Source organism: Lissotriton vulgaris, chromosome 9, assembly GCF_964263255.1.
Source record: "Lissotriton vulgaris chromosome 9, aLisVul1.2, whole genome shotgun sequence".
Taxonomy (NCBI): Eukaryota; Metazoa; Chordata; class Amphibia; order Caudata; family Salamandridae; genus Lissotriton; species Lissotriton vulgaris.
Window position 1 is genome coordinate 500,412,747 of NC_141697.1, and position 16,585 is coordinate 500,429,331.

Sequence of the window (16,585 nt, forward strand, 5' to 3'; positions counted from 1 at the left end):
GTATTAAAGTTTGTGCTAACTATGTGGGGCTGGAGGAAAGGTCGCAAGAGTGCCTGGCTCCAAGTTGGCCACCCTCTTGAGAGGCTCCTTGTGCTTGCTCCAAAATCCCTCCCAAGCAGGGCAGTTATGCAACCAGGACCACAGCACTGACCAGGTGTGCTAGCTGAAGACGGCAGCCGCCTGTGGACCGAGGGAAATCCAAAATTGGCGGTATTGGCGAGCCAGATCATGGCGAGAATCGCCCTTGGGATGGCAGATGCAAGGGATGCCTGACAGGGCTCCGCAGGCAGACATTGGCCACAGTGCTGCATGTCGCCGGGCTGCGGCTTGTTATTTATCCTATGGACTGTAGGAGAATGTGGTGAGCCATCAGGAACCTACATTCACCTGGATCACTGCCCCCGAATGATTGATTTAGCACGCGGCTATCCTCGCTGTAGGCACACCAGAGTGACAAGTGGTCCCATGACCAACCCTGCCCCTTTGGGGGCGCTAGAGCCACACAAGTCATGCCCAGGTACCTTGATCTGCGGCAGGGCTCGAGTCGGGGTACCACGCGAGTGGACGGCCCCCCCCCCCACTTATTTTACAGGGGGAACGCCATCCCCCCTGCCAAACAGCTGGACTTCACTCCTTGGCCTCTCTGGGACGAGGAGCTCGGCACCTTTCGTGATGTCACTTCCGGTTGTCACATCACTTCCGGTGATAGCGTCCCCCCCACTTCTTTTTTTCCGACTTGTGCCCTGATCTGCGGGTGGAGTGACGGTCCCTGCTTTCTTATTAGACGAATCTGCTGGAGGAGCACTCCCTGGGATTTGGTCGGCTGGGGTCCAACAAGAGTGAGTGTGCACACCGCAGCTGTTGTGGGATCAGGCGGTGCCTAAGGCCACGGTTGGGACCTGCTGAAGATGTCTGGTACCAAAGCAACACCACCGACCCACATGGGTAACTAATCCCAGTGCATTATAATACCCCCCCAGGGGGTTCAGAGAACTTGAAATTTGCTGCATATACAAGGTGGGGATGATATTGAGACTGGCTATCAATCCACTGTGTTGCTGTACCCTGGACCTCGCTATACTACCTGCTTGCCTGTGCACACCACGAGCAACGGACACTACTTGTTATACCTAGTGACCACCAGTGGACTGTGACCTTCTCCAAAACAGCTACTGACTTCTCTGGGATCAAGAGTGCTCTCTACCAGTTACTGCTTGAGGTGGCTTCTGTGCCAACTTCTGAGTATTTTTACCACAGCACTGAACATACTGCGCCGACCCCCCCACCCCACTCCTTTGACTTGCTAGAGTGGCACTTCTTGCTCACTGTCAGGCCTGTATTTGAATACATGGATGCTGACGTATTTATTGCCTTCTCAAATCGTAGACTCGTTGTCTGGAAAATACATCGCCAATATTATGATTTTTTTCTACATGCATGCTGTATGCTTTTTTTTATTCATAAGGATGCACACTGTATGATTTTGTACTTCGAAGTTATTTAATAAGAGGAGAAAAAAAAGTTTTGTTGTCTTATTGTTCACCTTACCCCTACTTTACCTCACACGTTTGACGAAGCCCACATTTAAAAGATCACAAAATGTTTTAACACTAAAGTCCTAGTCATGCACACCTATTTGTGTACACTATCACTTACAGTGTTTTCTACCATGCACATTACCATAGATACGTTTTCTTCTGAACTGAATACATTAGCGTCAGTTTACCACGTCATTTTCAAACACTTGTTTACCTCTTTCTTTCTGTGGTGCCTTCTTGGTGTTGTTTGTTCCTAGCACACATATTTTCTGCTACCACGTCTCTTAGAACTTGCTTTGTTTGTTTACTGTTTCCAAGCTAGCTCTTATGAGGTGATTCAGTCACTGGTTTTGGTGTCCAAAGTCCTCGAGCATGACCATGGTGGGAAAGTTACTGTCTCCACTAAACAGAGCACATAGAAACAGTACACCTTATATATAGCATAGGAACAATAGCCAGAAACTTAGGTTTTGTATTTTGACAGATAAGATATTACAAAAAAAGATGGAAACCCGTTAGACTCCCCTGCTGCTCTTTATATATTCTTGGTTTACAGTATACATCTGGAAACCACAATGCACAAACAAATTAATATACAACCATAAAGATTACCTGAATGCGAGATCCACTGCAATAAATGAATATATATAGAGAGGTCGCATGAGGGCAGTAATCTCATATGCATCCTGCGGCTGGAAAGTAGCGGTCTCTGTTGCTGTATTTACGATTAGTGAATATTCACCAATGCATATAGTTACCCATCCAAACAAAAAGATCATCACAGCTCCTCCAATGTTTTCATAAAGGGCGTATAATCTAGTTGGAAGCAGATACCAGGTTCCTAGCCCACACATCACTCCTGCTAGAATAGAATGAAATATGGCGTTGGCTATAAACTTCTTGCCTGGAATTATGAATTTCACGGTCTCAGAACCAACACAGCTTACAAACTCATACTCATCTTCATCCATTAGGGTACTTTGATTTTGTAGTCTTTCTACAGTCACTGTTTTCTGTTGAGCGTATCTGTTTATTATCTGGATGACAAAGCCAGCAACAAGCATTAGACTTCCTGAAAGTACAGTGCAGTAAAAGTCCTTCTGGGGTCTGAACTCGTAAAACACTGTCCCAGCTCCGCCAAAAAGCCATGGTGTGAGGAAAAGAACTACTTGGTTGACGTATACGTAAGGGGGCGCACAATATCCCAATTTAAAACGAGGACCTCCAAAAACAGTCTGTGGGAAGCGCTTCCAAAAAAACTCCTGTTTGTAATCATTCAACAAAGGAACATCTGGACCCATTCTTGGATTCACAACTCCTGGAATAGCCCCATCTTTTAGCAGACAGATGTTTCTACAAAGAAAGTAGTTTTGTAGTTAAAACATTTTTGGGAAAACCAATAGTTTTAGTAAAAATTAACAACATTTTATGAAATATTGCACACAGTTACATTTGATCTGAAAACATAAGAAACAAATGTCATGGCAAAAATTAGAAGAGTATATCAAACATTTGTAAAAGCTTTTCCAACACTTATTATCTCATGCCTTAATGAAGAAGCCAATGGTAGAAAATCAAAGAAACCATCAACTTTATACCTACTTTTTACAAGTGTGGGTCACAGAAAAGGAGATACGAAATTGGAAATGTTTTCCACAAACGAAAAAACTTAAAAAGGTAATACTATATGTTGAAAGTGGGCCTAAAAAGAGCATTAGAACCTTTCAGTGTTAAACGTAGAGGCATTTCCATGCCAGTTCATTTGGTTTCGGAGGCGGGGTTAGGAAAAAGGCAATCACTAGAGTTCAATAGCATATGTATCTTGAGACTTTAGAAAAGAGCCCCGATAGTAAGTCTAGGCACCTATGCAAGCATGAGCCATATCACATATTTCCAGGCTGCCTATTAAATTTTCTTTTTTTTAAACATCTGCATTTAGTCCGAACTTCAGCTAAGTAACAGTTTAAATAGTCAGTTGTTCTTCTAAGACTCAACCCAGAGCACAAAGCACTCAAACGAAATTTGAGACAAACCTGAATAGTCCTTAGTGTACGGTCACGATGTTTACTGGGGGAGGTGCATGCCACCACCAGGACCCCTCGTAGATCAGACTGTCCTTCAAATCTGGATAACAAATCCAGAGGCTAATACAAAGTTTTAAGAACTACAGGCTTATTTGACCAATGATTTTAAAGAGTTTGTGCAATCAAACATCGCAGCCATTGCACAGATATGGCCTGTATGGCAGCATGGCAAGAACTAAGCTAATGCTCAAGAAAAAACATATTTGTTCCATTTGAAAAATGCAAAAAAAACCCTCAGGGGATGTAGTCATGCATTAAAGAGTTTTGTGGTCCGGTGAAACTAAAATGGAATATTCTAGCCTAAATGCGAACCATTACATTTAGTGTATACCCAAAATATCCCTAAAAGAGCACTATCCCAGCTGTCAACATTTGCCGATGTCGCTTATCATGAGTTAGGAAGACACCAGCCAGGATAAAATGAAATATGAATGGAACACAGCATAATGAGAGTTCTGGAGGAAATCTTGCTACCGTTTGCAAAAAAAGTTGAAACTGGGTGCCACTACGAGGCAAGATGGATCCTGTAAGGTGACCTCAGACACATCCATTCTGCTGGACATTTATTTATTTATTAAGGAGTTTTAAATAGTGCTAACCTGACCCGAGTGTATCGGAGCGCTTCACAACTGTTTTTGAACAAGATTCATACAAAAAGCAGTATTCTACATATAAGTTTGGCAGTCCAAGTGTGCTGAGCAGCATTGAGGTAGTATGTGAGTCCGGAGATAACCTTAGAATGCACGTTGTCTTGGGGTTGATACAATAAAGCAGGATTCTACATATTAGGTTCGGAAGTCCAAGTGTGATGGGCAGCATTGAGGTAGTCCATGAGTCCTGAGATAACCTCAGAATGCACGTTGTCTTGGGGTTGAACCAATTAAGGGGGGGTGGGGGGGTAGTTTGGGTCGAATAGCAGGGAGGAGGTAAGTCTTAGAGCTACAATGTCAGGAAGAGACGACGAGCAGGGGATATCATTTTGATGGTGGCTATCCATTCAGGAGGGAGCGGTTGAGGAAAAGGACTTTAAGTTTTCTTTAATTTTGTGAAGGACAGGATAGTCCTGATACCAACTGGGATGGCATTCCAGATTTTGGGTCTGTTTCCAGCGAAGGACCGTGCAGCAGTTTTTTGTTTGCGTGTTTTCATGGGGATGAGTAGTAGGGTACTGGAGCTCCTGAGGTTCCTTGTCTGACCAGCCCTCTTGAGTTTGGCAGCCAAATACTCAGGTTTTCCTGTGTGCAGGGCTTTATGTGCGAGGCAGGCAGTTCTGGATCTGGCACGCAGTTTGATTGGGAGCAATTTTAGTTCTCTGAATGCTGGTGAGACGTGATCGTATTTCCTGATTCCCGTGACCTCTCTAGCTGCTGCGTTGAGAGCAGTTTTGAGGAAATGGTATCTGTTCTATGGGGGTGCTCTTCAGGTGGACCCGGAGGACAGCACCTTCTGAACCAGGCATTGTGTGGGTCACAAACATGCACTGAATATACTAATGATTGTTGCAATGTGTCTAACAATTGCTTGCTACATTTTTAAGTTGGTGGGTGTTTACATAACATAGGTTTTATATTATATGTAGAGTTTATGTATAGTACATATGATTTGCATAAACTGTAATGATCTTTTATGGTATTGAATATACAGCTGAAGTAGATATATAAAAGGGGTTTCTCTGGGGTGTTCTCAGATTTTAAATAGGGTTAACAGGGCATGCTTTATTTGTTGCATTGCTTGAAGTAAAGTGGTCTTAACAAGCGCTGTGCATCCTTTTTCACTTTGGGGATAATCTGTGCCACCTCTTAATTGCCTCTGGAAAGATTGTGTAAGATACATTCATTAGGAGCAGAATTTGAAACAGTTTCTTTCAACAGGTTTACATCCACAAATAGCATGCACAAATTCTCAACCAGCTATATGCCTTATGATTATGGTTGAAAAATAGAAATTCCATACCTTATTTTTTTTATGCACCTACTTCCTTCTACGTTCTGCCTGCCTCTCCTGTATACAGGTTACTCTAAATCTCAAGGCATTGCTTGAAGTACAGTGGTCTTAACAAGCACTGTGCATCCTTTTTCACTGTGGGGATAATCTGTGCCACCTTTTAATTGCCTCTGGAAAGATTGTGTAAGCTACATTCCTTAGGAGCCGAATTTGAAACAGTTTCTTTCAACAGGTTTACATCCACAAATAGCATGCACAAATTCTCAACCAGCTATATGCCTTATAATTATGGTTGAAAAATAGAAATTCCATACCTTATTTTTTTAATGCACCTACTTCCTTCTACGTTCTGCTTGCCTCTCCTGAATACAGGTTACTCTAAATCTCAAGCCGATCAGCCTTAAGCTCTTTTTGGAAAACATAATATGTATTCGTTCTAGCAAGCCAATGCTTCTCATAGCCGCCCTCTAATGATCACAAAGTCAACAATGTACCACAAAGAAACTGCATTGAATGCATGGAATGAGCATACAAAACTAACCCAATAACTAATGGGCTGACTACTAACTTTGGACTCCCAGGTAGCATATTAAGTGCCAAAAGGGCCTCAATGCCTCATCTGGCAGTAAGCGCTATATAAATGCAATTTAATTTAAACAGTCCAACATCCAGCATAACAAACCAAACTACACAGCAAAGCTACACTATAGTGTCTAAGAATAAAAGTGTAAATACCCTTGACACCATTTAAAGCCCAGAAAAGCCATTAAAAAATGTAGGGCATAAAAGGGAAGATAATATATCGTTCTATGCGGATAACATCCTGTTACATCTGGCTTCTCCCCAAAACTCGATAGCCTGAGTCATGTTTATCCTCCTAAACTTGGGAGAACAATCAGGATACTCGATTAACTGGTCAAAATCCACTATCTATGTGTTAAGCAGAACTCTCCCAGCCTTGCCAAGGAGATGTGAGGCTGCGGTGGTAACAGAGGGTTTCAAATATCTGGGAATATTCGTGAAGGACAGCCCAGATCAATTCTTCACACAAAACATACAAACAACACGGACACCTGCGCAGCGACGCTCAGCAATGTAGGAAACGCCAGCTTTCACTAATAGGACAAGCTGTGTTATACAAGATGATGGCATTACCGCATTTTTAAATGCTCTACAGTATGCTCCCTTTATAGTCCACCCAACATTTTTCCAAGCGGTAAAGAGTAAAGTTCGAGATTTATTATGGTATGGGAAGCCCCTCAGAATAGCCATGCGGAAGCTAGTACGAGGGTGGTACGACAGAGGAATTGCACTTCCACGATTAGAAAGTGAATATTGGGCAGCACAGTTGACGGTAGTTAACCAATGGGTACATAGACCCTAGGACGACCCAGCTTATACAATGGACAGGCACTTATTGTGAGAGGAAGAATACCAGAGGGCTCTTTAAACGAAACCTAAAGGGAAAAAGTTGACAGGACCCACAGCCCCCACAATCATCCTCTGGCATAAAAAAAAACAAAAGATTGGGGAGGAATGATACATTGACTCTGAAACGGCCACTCAGGGTAAGTGAGAGACTAGGGGGATTGCACCCAAGCAAATGGTTCAACAAGTGGGTTGCATAGAGATCACGTCAGTGGGAGACCTTTGGAAAAGAGGGCAGGTGATCCCATTAGTGAACTCCAGTCAAAATATGACTTGGCACCTACAGAATCATTTAGATAACACCAAGCAAGACACTCCCTTCGGGTGGCTATCCCACAGGGAACTAACCCCCAAGAGGCCTCACCCCTAAAGGACAGGCTCCTCCCAGACTATATGGATAATAATGTAATTTCCTTTACATATAAAAAGCGGATCTATGATGTAACAACGCAATCATTTAGATCACGGTATATTACATCGCTGTTTTTACAACGCAAGTCATTACGCCTTTGCTCTGTAGGGCGCTGGACTTAGGAATAGTATGATTTACTATTCCAACTCCAGCCTACGTACAGTAGGGAAGGCGTTGGAATAGTAAATCACACTATTCCTTAGTCTAGAGTGCCCTCCGGTGCAAGTCATGGTAACTACTTACGTTGTAAAAGCAGCGATCTACATGTACAGCAGTGTTTTGACCGCGTTGTTAAGGTCGTTTCCCATAAAAAGCCAATATATAATACCTCTGACCCCTCGAAAAACTCAGACCTCTGGCAACGAGATTTGCGGGTATTGGAAGATGATGACTGGCAAGAGGCCCAGAGTTCTCCCTGAGAAGTAGCCATATCAGCCAAATTAAGACTCATACAACTTAAAATACTCCATAGAGTATACTTACCTAGGACCACAACAGCTAAAATTAGTAATGGACTGACAAAATGAAATATTGCCAGAGAGATTGTGGGCAGGCAGGCACATTTTATCACCTGATTTGGGACTGATCAGAGATAATAAATTACTGGCAAGAAGTGACACATACACTTCTGTGGGGGGATAGCGGGACCTTAAGTGTATGTGGAGGGATAGCGGAACAGGACTCTAAACTAGGTCTTCTGAATATTTGGGAGGAGACGGATCTGAGCCCCAAAGACCAGACATGGGTAACACTGGGAATGAAGATAGCGAAACGCAACATAGCTAGACGCTGGGTGGGCTCAGAAGCACCATTACTCTGGGACTGGGTGAAGGACATGGATACATGTATGATCACAGAGACGGCGATATATAATGGCAGAGGATGCTGCAAAAAGTAGGATATAATCTGGGGAAAATTGAACTATAGAGGGGTAATCTGCACCAGCCCTACAGAGAGGCAAATAAGGAGTAAAAGACAACGTTACCGGCTGGGTTTGGTGAGTGAGGGCGAATCGATATCGGTTTAGAATGCTGAAACAATGTATTATTGGTTGTGACTTGATAGTAAACGTATACAGACCAAATTGTAGCAGGTTGCCTACTACAGAATGTGTAAACCGTCAATAAAAAGAGGTCATAAACAAAATAATGTATGACATAAGATGAAGTTTGTTGTCTAGCAACATCCACAAAGGAACTTAACAGCTTGAACAACTTTGTACAGAAGAATGATCAAATAACCTCAAATCTAGGACTGCAAAGTTGTTAGCGAACTAACCCTGTAGCTGCAATTGCTGCTGTAACTGAGTAATACTTAGTGGGGTTGAGACGAACACTAATTAGGAGATTTCAGTTTTGTATTTTGTTAAAAGTGTGGACTATGTTGTGGAGTTATGTGAGGACACATCACTTAAACGAATAAATCCAAGCTATAAGTGGGATGGGTTCTGCTGGTGCTGAAAACTGAAAGTAGTAAAGATGTAGAAACAGGTCTTTAATGGTACGTTTATTCATCTCCTGAACTATACATGCAAAAACGTGAACATCTTTCTCAAAAAGTGGTGCAAGTACGCTTTTGGTAAAGCAAGTCAGTAATACAGTCTGTATCATAGTTCATACATTTTATTTCATGTTGCAAAGTATGGGTAACCTATTTCGTGCAAGTATTTCTTTGTCCAGTCGGCTGCTAGGAAGGCTCGGTTGAACAGTTTTCCCCTCCCATCCTTTGAGGATTTTTGCACCGTGGTGAACGGGATCGCGTCGGGTTCCTCCCTTGACCAGCTGCCATATAAATACTGGAAACTGTTTCAAGAAGAGCTTTTCCCCCCTCTTCACGCCATCTGCTGCCAGTCTTTCAGTACAGCTCAAGTCCCGGATTGTTGGAAGTTGGCCGTGGTATCTCCACTTTTGAAAAAGGACACACTGGACCCGACCAGCTCAGCAAATTACAGGCCTATTTCATGGCTTCCTCTGCCAATTAAGATCTTGGAAAAACTGGCGACAAAACATCTGTCCAGCTTCTTAGAGACCAACACCTGCTTGGACGAGGCTCAGTTTGGGTTCAGACCAGCCCACGGCACTGAGTCTGCACTGGTGACCGCTTTGGATGACCTTCGCTCGCGTGTCGACCTTGGTCGAGCAGCCTTTCTTGTGCTGCTCGACATGTCGGCCGCGTTCGATACGGTCATCCATGCCATTCTGATCAGGAGACTAGAGGAGATTGGGGTATCTGGCGTGGCCCTTGACTGGTTGGTCTCTTACCTTGGTGACAGACACCAGGTGGTAGCCCTGCCGCCCTACCATTCAGACATCAGGCGGGTGGGGCAGGGCGTACCGCAAGGGTTGGCACTTAGCCCTATTTTATTCAATCTATATCTCTGCCCCCTGGTCAGTTTAATTAAGTCCTTTGGCATTGTGGTCATCAACTATGCGGACGACACGCAACTCATCTTCTCGTTTGAGGGTAGGGATGCCGTGACTCAGGAGACCTATCACCGTAGCATGTCAGCTACTGCAGAATGGCCGAGTCTGAATTCACTGCAATTTAATAGTTCAAAAACCGAGGTATTGCATTGCTCCTCGGATCGTATTCCTCGCCCTTTGCAACCGGAATTTTGGCCTCCTTCCTTCCAGGGCACGGGGGCAGCAGCAGTCTCCACCTGAAACGGTATACAACGAAGTTTTTACCACGCACTACCACTACAACGCAGGCATTACCACGCATACCATTACAACGCATTGCGCTGGGGGGCGCTCTAGGATAGGGAATAAGTATAATTTTATATCCAACACCTTCCCTAGTGTCCACGGGGACTGGAGTTGGAATATAAAATTATACTTACCACTATCCAGCACCTCTAAGCGCTATGCGTTGTAACGGTATGCGTTGTAAATACCGCGTTGTAATGGTATGCGTGGTAAAAGTATGCGTTGTAACGTCATACATCCCCTGAAACTTGGGGGTGCTGTTTGAATCCAATCTACAGCTTGACGCGTTTGTCAACAAAACCGTGGCAACGTGCATGCTGCTGCTCCGAACATTGCGGAATATTCTATCTTTCCTCCCGGCTCATGCCCGCCCAGAGGTAGTGCGTAGTATCATCTTAAGCAGGCTTGATTACTGCAACGCGCTACTTTTGGGCGCGCCTGCAGCCTTAGTGGGTAAACTGCAGCGAGTGCAGAACATGGCGGCTAAGCTGGCTCTCTCCAGACGACGTCTTGATTCATCCTCTATGGCGCTCATGGACCTCCATTGATTGCCTATCTCCCGGCGCATTGATTTTAAAGCACTAGGTCTTGTCTTCAGGGCCCTTCATGGCCAGGGACCCTCCTCTTTGCAGATGATGTTCTCCTGGTATGTCCCTACTAGATCTCTCCCTTCCTCCTCTGCATGCTGAGTGGTAATCCCTAAAATCCTAAGGACGCGGATGGGCGGGCGCTCGTTTAGGTTCACTGCAGCCAAGCTATGGAATGCTTTACCCTTGTCCTTGAGAAGTAAAGAGGACCTCTCCTCCTCCAAAAAAGGTCTGAAAACACACCTTTTCCCCAGGTTGGTGTAAAGTTATAAGGCAGCACAAAGTTACGTATGGCTGACCAAGTCAAGCGCCAGGATACCCTATGGGTGACAGTTCAGCGCTATACAAATATGCCATACAATACAATACAAATATGTCTCTATAGCTGTTTTTCATTAAGCATATGACTTGTACAGGGCATACTCTGAACGGAGTCGCCTCTAAGCACTGAGTGAAGCCTCTCTGCACAGCGATAGCGAATATGTGCCAATTGTAATTATGGTTCTATGAGAAAGTGCGTGAATGAATTAAAAGCTGTCGGACTATGGAGAGCACCAAATGAAGAAACAAGCACTGGCGTTGCCAATAGGTCTCGCAGTAGGAAAGTTGGAGCGATTACAATTGCAAATAACAATGCCTTTTATTTTTGTTTTCATTTTAAAAACATAAAGGGCTTTGTCATTTACAAAACCAATAGCTCCAACTTTCCTACTGCGAGACCTATTGTGCACTGCACAGTGTGGGTGAAAGTGGCACTGCGTGGGTGTGAGTGGCTTTGGGTGAGTGGCGTTGCGTGGGTGAGTGGCGTTGCGTGGGTGAGTGGCGTTGCGTGGGTGAGTGGCGTTGCGTGGGTGAGTGGCGTTGCTTGGGTGAGTGGCGTTGCTTGGGTGAGTGGTGTTGCGTGGGTGAGTGTGGTGTGGCGTGGGTGAGTGTGGTGTGGCGTGGGTGATAGTGGGCTTGCGTGGGTTTGAGTGGCGTTGCGTGGCGTTGCGTGGCTGTGAGTGGTGCTGTGTGGGTGAAAGTGGCACTGCGTGTGTGTGAGTGGCTTTGCGTGTGTGAGTGGCGTTGCATGTGTGAGTGGCGTGGCATGTGTGAGTGGCGTGGCATGTGTGAGTGGCGTGGCATGTGTGAGTGGCGTGGCATGTGTGAGTGGCGTGGCGTGTGTGAGTGGCGTGGCGTGTGTGAGTGGCGTGGCGTGTGTGAGTGGCGTGGCGTGTGTGAGTGGCGTGGCGTGTGAGTGGCGTGGCATGTGTGAGTGGCGTGGCGTGTGTGAGTGGCGTGGCGTGTGTGAGTGGCGTGGCGTGTGTGAGTGGCGTGGCGTGTGTGAGTGGCGTGGCGTGTGTGAGTGGCGTGGCGTGTGTGAGTGGCGTGGCGTGTGTGAGTGGCGTGGCGTGTGTGAGTGGCGTGGCGTGGGCGATAGTGGGCTTGCGTGGGTGTGAGTGACGTTGCGTGTTAGTGGATGCTCTGATATTGTTGGTGTGACCTTAGAGGAAATGGCATGACATCCAGTGCTTGATTTTGCCAATGGATGAATCGTACAATCAACAGCAGCAAAGACGATGGATCCATTGCACAAAGAAGTTGCTCTGACTGAGATGTGAATATATTAGCTCCTTTCCTTAAGTGCTTCAAAATTGGAAATCTTTGTTAATGGCTATAAATGCTGTTTTACTATTAGGATTCCTAATTTTCGTGACCGTTCTAGAAGCAAGTAACTATAGTTTAGAACGGGGCCTTTCATGCACCTAACTCTAAACAGTTGGGGCTCCCTGTGACTCTCGTCAAACATTGGGATGGGATGAGGATGATATATCCTGATTCTTCAGCACTCTGGTAAGCTGAACACTAAATACTCGACCTGTACACGTTGCAATATTCTGTTCTGAAGACTGCAGGGACTCCGTGCACTTTGACTAGGCCCCCCTCCCCCCGCTGATACCCAGCAGGGCAGGGGTGTAACTTGATCTGCGGAGGGGAAACGAAGACCAACCTTGCGACTTCATTTCCTTTGTGAGTTTCACCAGCTTGTCCCCTGCTGGACGCCTGCTGCCTCTCCAGTCTGTGGATCGGTTTCTTGGGTCCGGTTTACAGCCCCCACATTCCTCTTTTGGCGACCCTCTTTTTGTCTCCTCCTGATCAGCTTGCCTTTAATTTCTCATCGAAACCTTTCCTCAACAAGTTTGTTTACAATTTAGCTAAAATGCCTGTGCTTTATGTATCCCCAATGACGCCTACGGCAAAATGAGAAACAAAAGAACATTTGCATTGCCTTTTTGCAAGTATTAATTTTTGTTGTCTTGCATGGTGACCTGAAACAAAAGTCGCTCCTCTTCCAGCGCAATCTGCTTTCCAGAAGGAAAAAACGTTGTCTGCATCTTTGTGATACTGCAGCAGCAACTGTATCAATGTGTGTAAAAACGCAACACGTATCAGTAAAAGGGACAGGAACACTGCTTTGGCGCAAAATGTAATATACATTTGTAGTCACTTAAAATACAAGCACTTCCTGATGATTCACCACAGAAGTAAACAAACTAACAAGAACATCGCTGAAGGAAGCTTTTAGGGGCGGGGAAGCCTGTTAATGAGGGGAACGAGAAGGTCTGATGCTCCGATGCGAGGCACAGCAAATGGTGGTGTGTGACATGGCTGGTAAGCAATTAGGGGGGAGAAGTGAGGCCAGCGAATGAATTTGCGTTCCAGCATTTATCTGTAAGACTAGGTTCAATGAGAAATGTTCTTTTGTAGAGAGAGGGGAGGTGCTGGTGTGGGAGAGGGGAGGTGCTGGTGTGGGAGGGGGGAGGTGCTGGTGTGGGAGGAGTGCTGTTAGGGCAAGGCTGTGTTTGCGGGGAGAGAGAGGGGAGGTGCTGGTGTGGGAGGGGGGAGGTGCTGGTGTGGGAGGAGTGCTGCTAGGGCAAGGGTGTGTTTGCGGTGAGGGGAGGTGCTGGTGTGGGAGGAGTGCTGCTAGGGGAGGAGAAGCCTGATGCCGGATGGGGGCGGGAGAGCCTGGGAATGCGAGAGGCTGGGCTTGCATGCGATGCGCGTGCATGTACACGGGAACTGCAAGAAAACCGCGGGGCTGAAAGACCTTTGGTTTGACTTGTGTTTTGCCGACATGAATTCTCGCCACGCTCGAAGCGCTTGCGCACATCGATAGGTCGCGAGACCTAAAAAACACAGGAAAATGCAGTGGACAGAGAGGTGAATGATAAAGTCAAGGAGAACAATCACTGGCAGAGGTGAATGATAAAGTCAAGTAGAACAAGCACTGGCAGAGCCAATAGTGTTGGGTTTAGTGTACTAATGCACAAATAATTAGCACATTAGAGAGATGTTTCTATACCGCTTGGAGTGTGTTAGACACCTGCGCTACGCAAGAGCACTTGTTTCCACAATTCTTGAGGTGCCTTCTGTTCCTTGTGAGCGCACTAGGTGTCGAGAGGTGCCTGGCTCCCATCCCGGTCGGTGGCCTGATATTCTTGATGCCATTTCGCAAGACTACGCAATCCTGAGGCAGGGCAGACTAGACCAAAGGGGTGGAGGGATTGCGATCATCTTTAAACAGCACCTCAAATGGGGTTTCTCTGAAATAAAGATAGAGGGCTGTGAAGCAGTGCACTTCTCCCTGTAACTTTGTGGTTGCTGTACCTTAGCTGACCTTTTAACATATCGTCCACTTGGCCCTGCCTCGTAGTTTATTACTGACCCAACGAATATTGTACCAGCTTATGCCCTAGGGCACATGATTTTTCTCATCCTGAAAGACCTCAATCTACATTTTGATTCTATAAATTGAGGCTCTGCATCTTCCCTTACAGAGGATCTTGAACTATTGCACTTCACACAACTGATTCAAGCCCCTACCCACTCTAGCCCACGACTATCATGTTTGTTTTCTGCCTATTCCTGACTCGCTAACAATCTCCAAAAAATTCCTCAAAGATTTATATAAATGCTGTTAAAGGGCAGTGAAGGTACATGCTGTCAAGAATGCACAATAAGCAACGGGCAGCACCAAATCCCTCACCCGCCAAAGAGGGAAAGGTTCTGCAATGTGCAATGCTCCAGGACGTGACTTTGTGGAGCTTCGGGTAGAATATGGAATTGGAGGGGGATGGGCCAGCACTACGACAGACCCATTGAGCATAAGAAATGGTCAGGTCAAACGATCCTTCAATACCATTTAAAAAATGACTGCTGCAGTTGTCCCAGGGATCTAATTCATCATGGCAACCAATAAAGAATTATCAAACCAATATGAGAGGGCAAATATTGCATTAAGCCAAAATCACAAGACTAACTCTAAATCCCCTATGAAAACCTACACAAATTCGACACTGCCAGATTTAGTATAATATAACCTTCTTTACATTTATGTAGGTGAGAAATAAAGCAAAGTCAACTGTAAAGGTTTGGAGTGAAACAATAGGAAAAATCTTTAAAAATACTTCTGCTTACGGGGCGTGGCTTGGACGGCAGTGGAAATGGCCGCCTAAACCGGGAGCTCTGTGGACCAGAGAGAGCGACTTCTTAGTCTATCCCTGTATTCCCCACATGTGCACAACCCAAAATCAAGGATCCAGCGCCTGAAAACATGAGGAGCCCTCCGATGAAGTGAAAACCGTCTGCTGCTGCCCGTTTGCGGTCTTTTGCTAACTTTGATATACGAGCGCTCTCCGACCGGGTAGAAGACAAAATGGCGGCGCCCTGTCGCGAAAACAGCGCCTGACACTGAGCGCCGGGAAAGCTATCCACAATCAACAGCCGCCCACCACATGCCTGGAAAGTGAAACGGACACCTAGAATCGCCCCATAAGGCTACCATGCGGTGAGAAGAGCCCAATTAGCCGACTCGATAGCTAGAAATCAGCACGACGTGCCTGACCCCAAAATGGCGGCGGCGGTTCCTCCGAGAATACACTACATGGACACACGATGAGCTCCTGTCTCCTATTAAATGCCCAACTTTATCATCCTAGAGGGATTTTCCTGCATCAGAGCGATTCCACCAAGTTCTACCAAGCATAGGAGCGACTGCTCATGCCCAGCGCTGCCAGACACGTTTTCGCCAGGATCTGCCCTCACAACCGAGCGTCTCCTCATGGTCAGAGCCACAGCCCGCCACCTAATGTGCCGCTGATTCCACCTCTCGCTGAAAGAGACCACAGGTACTGCGCTTCCATAAACACTCCGCGCTTTCATAAGGCTGTGCTCCACTGTCCTACCAGCCTTAGTTTCTGTGCCCGGACCCCTCACGAAGCCCCAAGCACAGCAGACGAGCAGCGGCTCTGTCCTGCTTTTGTGCGAGATCAGCATCATTAGCCCGCAGTGTCTTCTTGCCGGTTCTACACGGGACCACCCTGCTTCCCATAGCAATCAACCCTTGTTAGAACTGGCCATTGGCTAAGGCTGACGCCAAAGCTAGGCAGAAACCACCATTCTAGTCAGGGCAAGGGAGTCACACGCCAAGATAACCCCTGCTCACCCCCTTGGTAGCTTGGCACGAGCAGTAAGGCTAAACTCTGGGGCAATGTGTAAAGCATTTGCGCCAGCACACAACAGCAACAACATCCCAGGCACACCACAAAAGGAACTCCACACAAGGTTATTATAAAAATAACTTCTGTATTGTAAACACACATCAGATAGTATCACACATGAACATTGTGCCAACTGGCATGGGCAATATTCACATGGGATTATGTACAGGACAGGGCCACATGGGCCACTGTCAGAATCAACACTTTTAGAAATAGCACTTCTAGAACTTAGTATAAGTATAGCACAAAATAACAGTTATAAATCACAACCAGTAACTACTGGTAAAGGTAGGTATACACTACGCAATACTAATAACCATAGGCCTAGATCACGCATGGACACA

General features: G+C 45.9%; 1 protein-coding gene across 5 annotated transcripts in view; it reads right to left on the reverse strand.

The window, feature by feature from the left end:
• The window catches only part of PCNX4 (pecanex 4), a 348,026-nt gene that overhangs the window by 319,866 nt on the left and 11,575 nt on the right, over positions 1-16,585 (reverse strand). For all 5 annotated transcript variants that reach the window (XR_015299954.1, XM_086937959.1, XM_086937961.1 and 2 more), the window contains one exon: positions 2,151-2,891. Coding sequence is in view for 4 of the 5 variants with exons in the window: in XM_086937959.1 (XP_086794085.1) it covers positions 2,151-2,839 (689 nt within the window). In the remaining variant the exon portion in view is untranslated. The remainder of the gene's footprint in view (positions 1-2,150; positions 2,892-16,585) is intronic.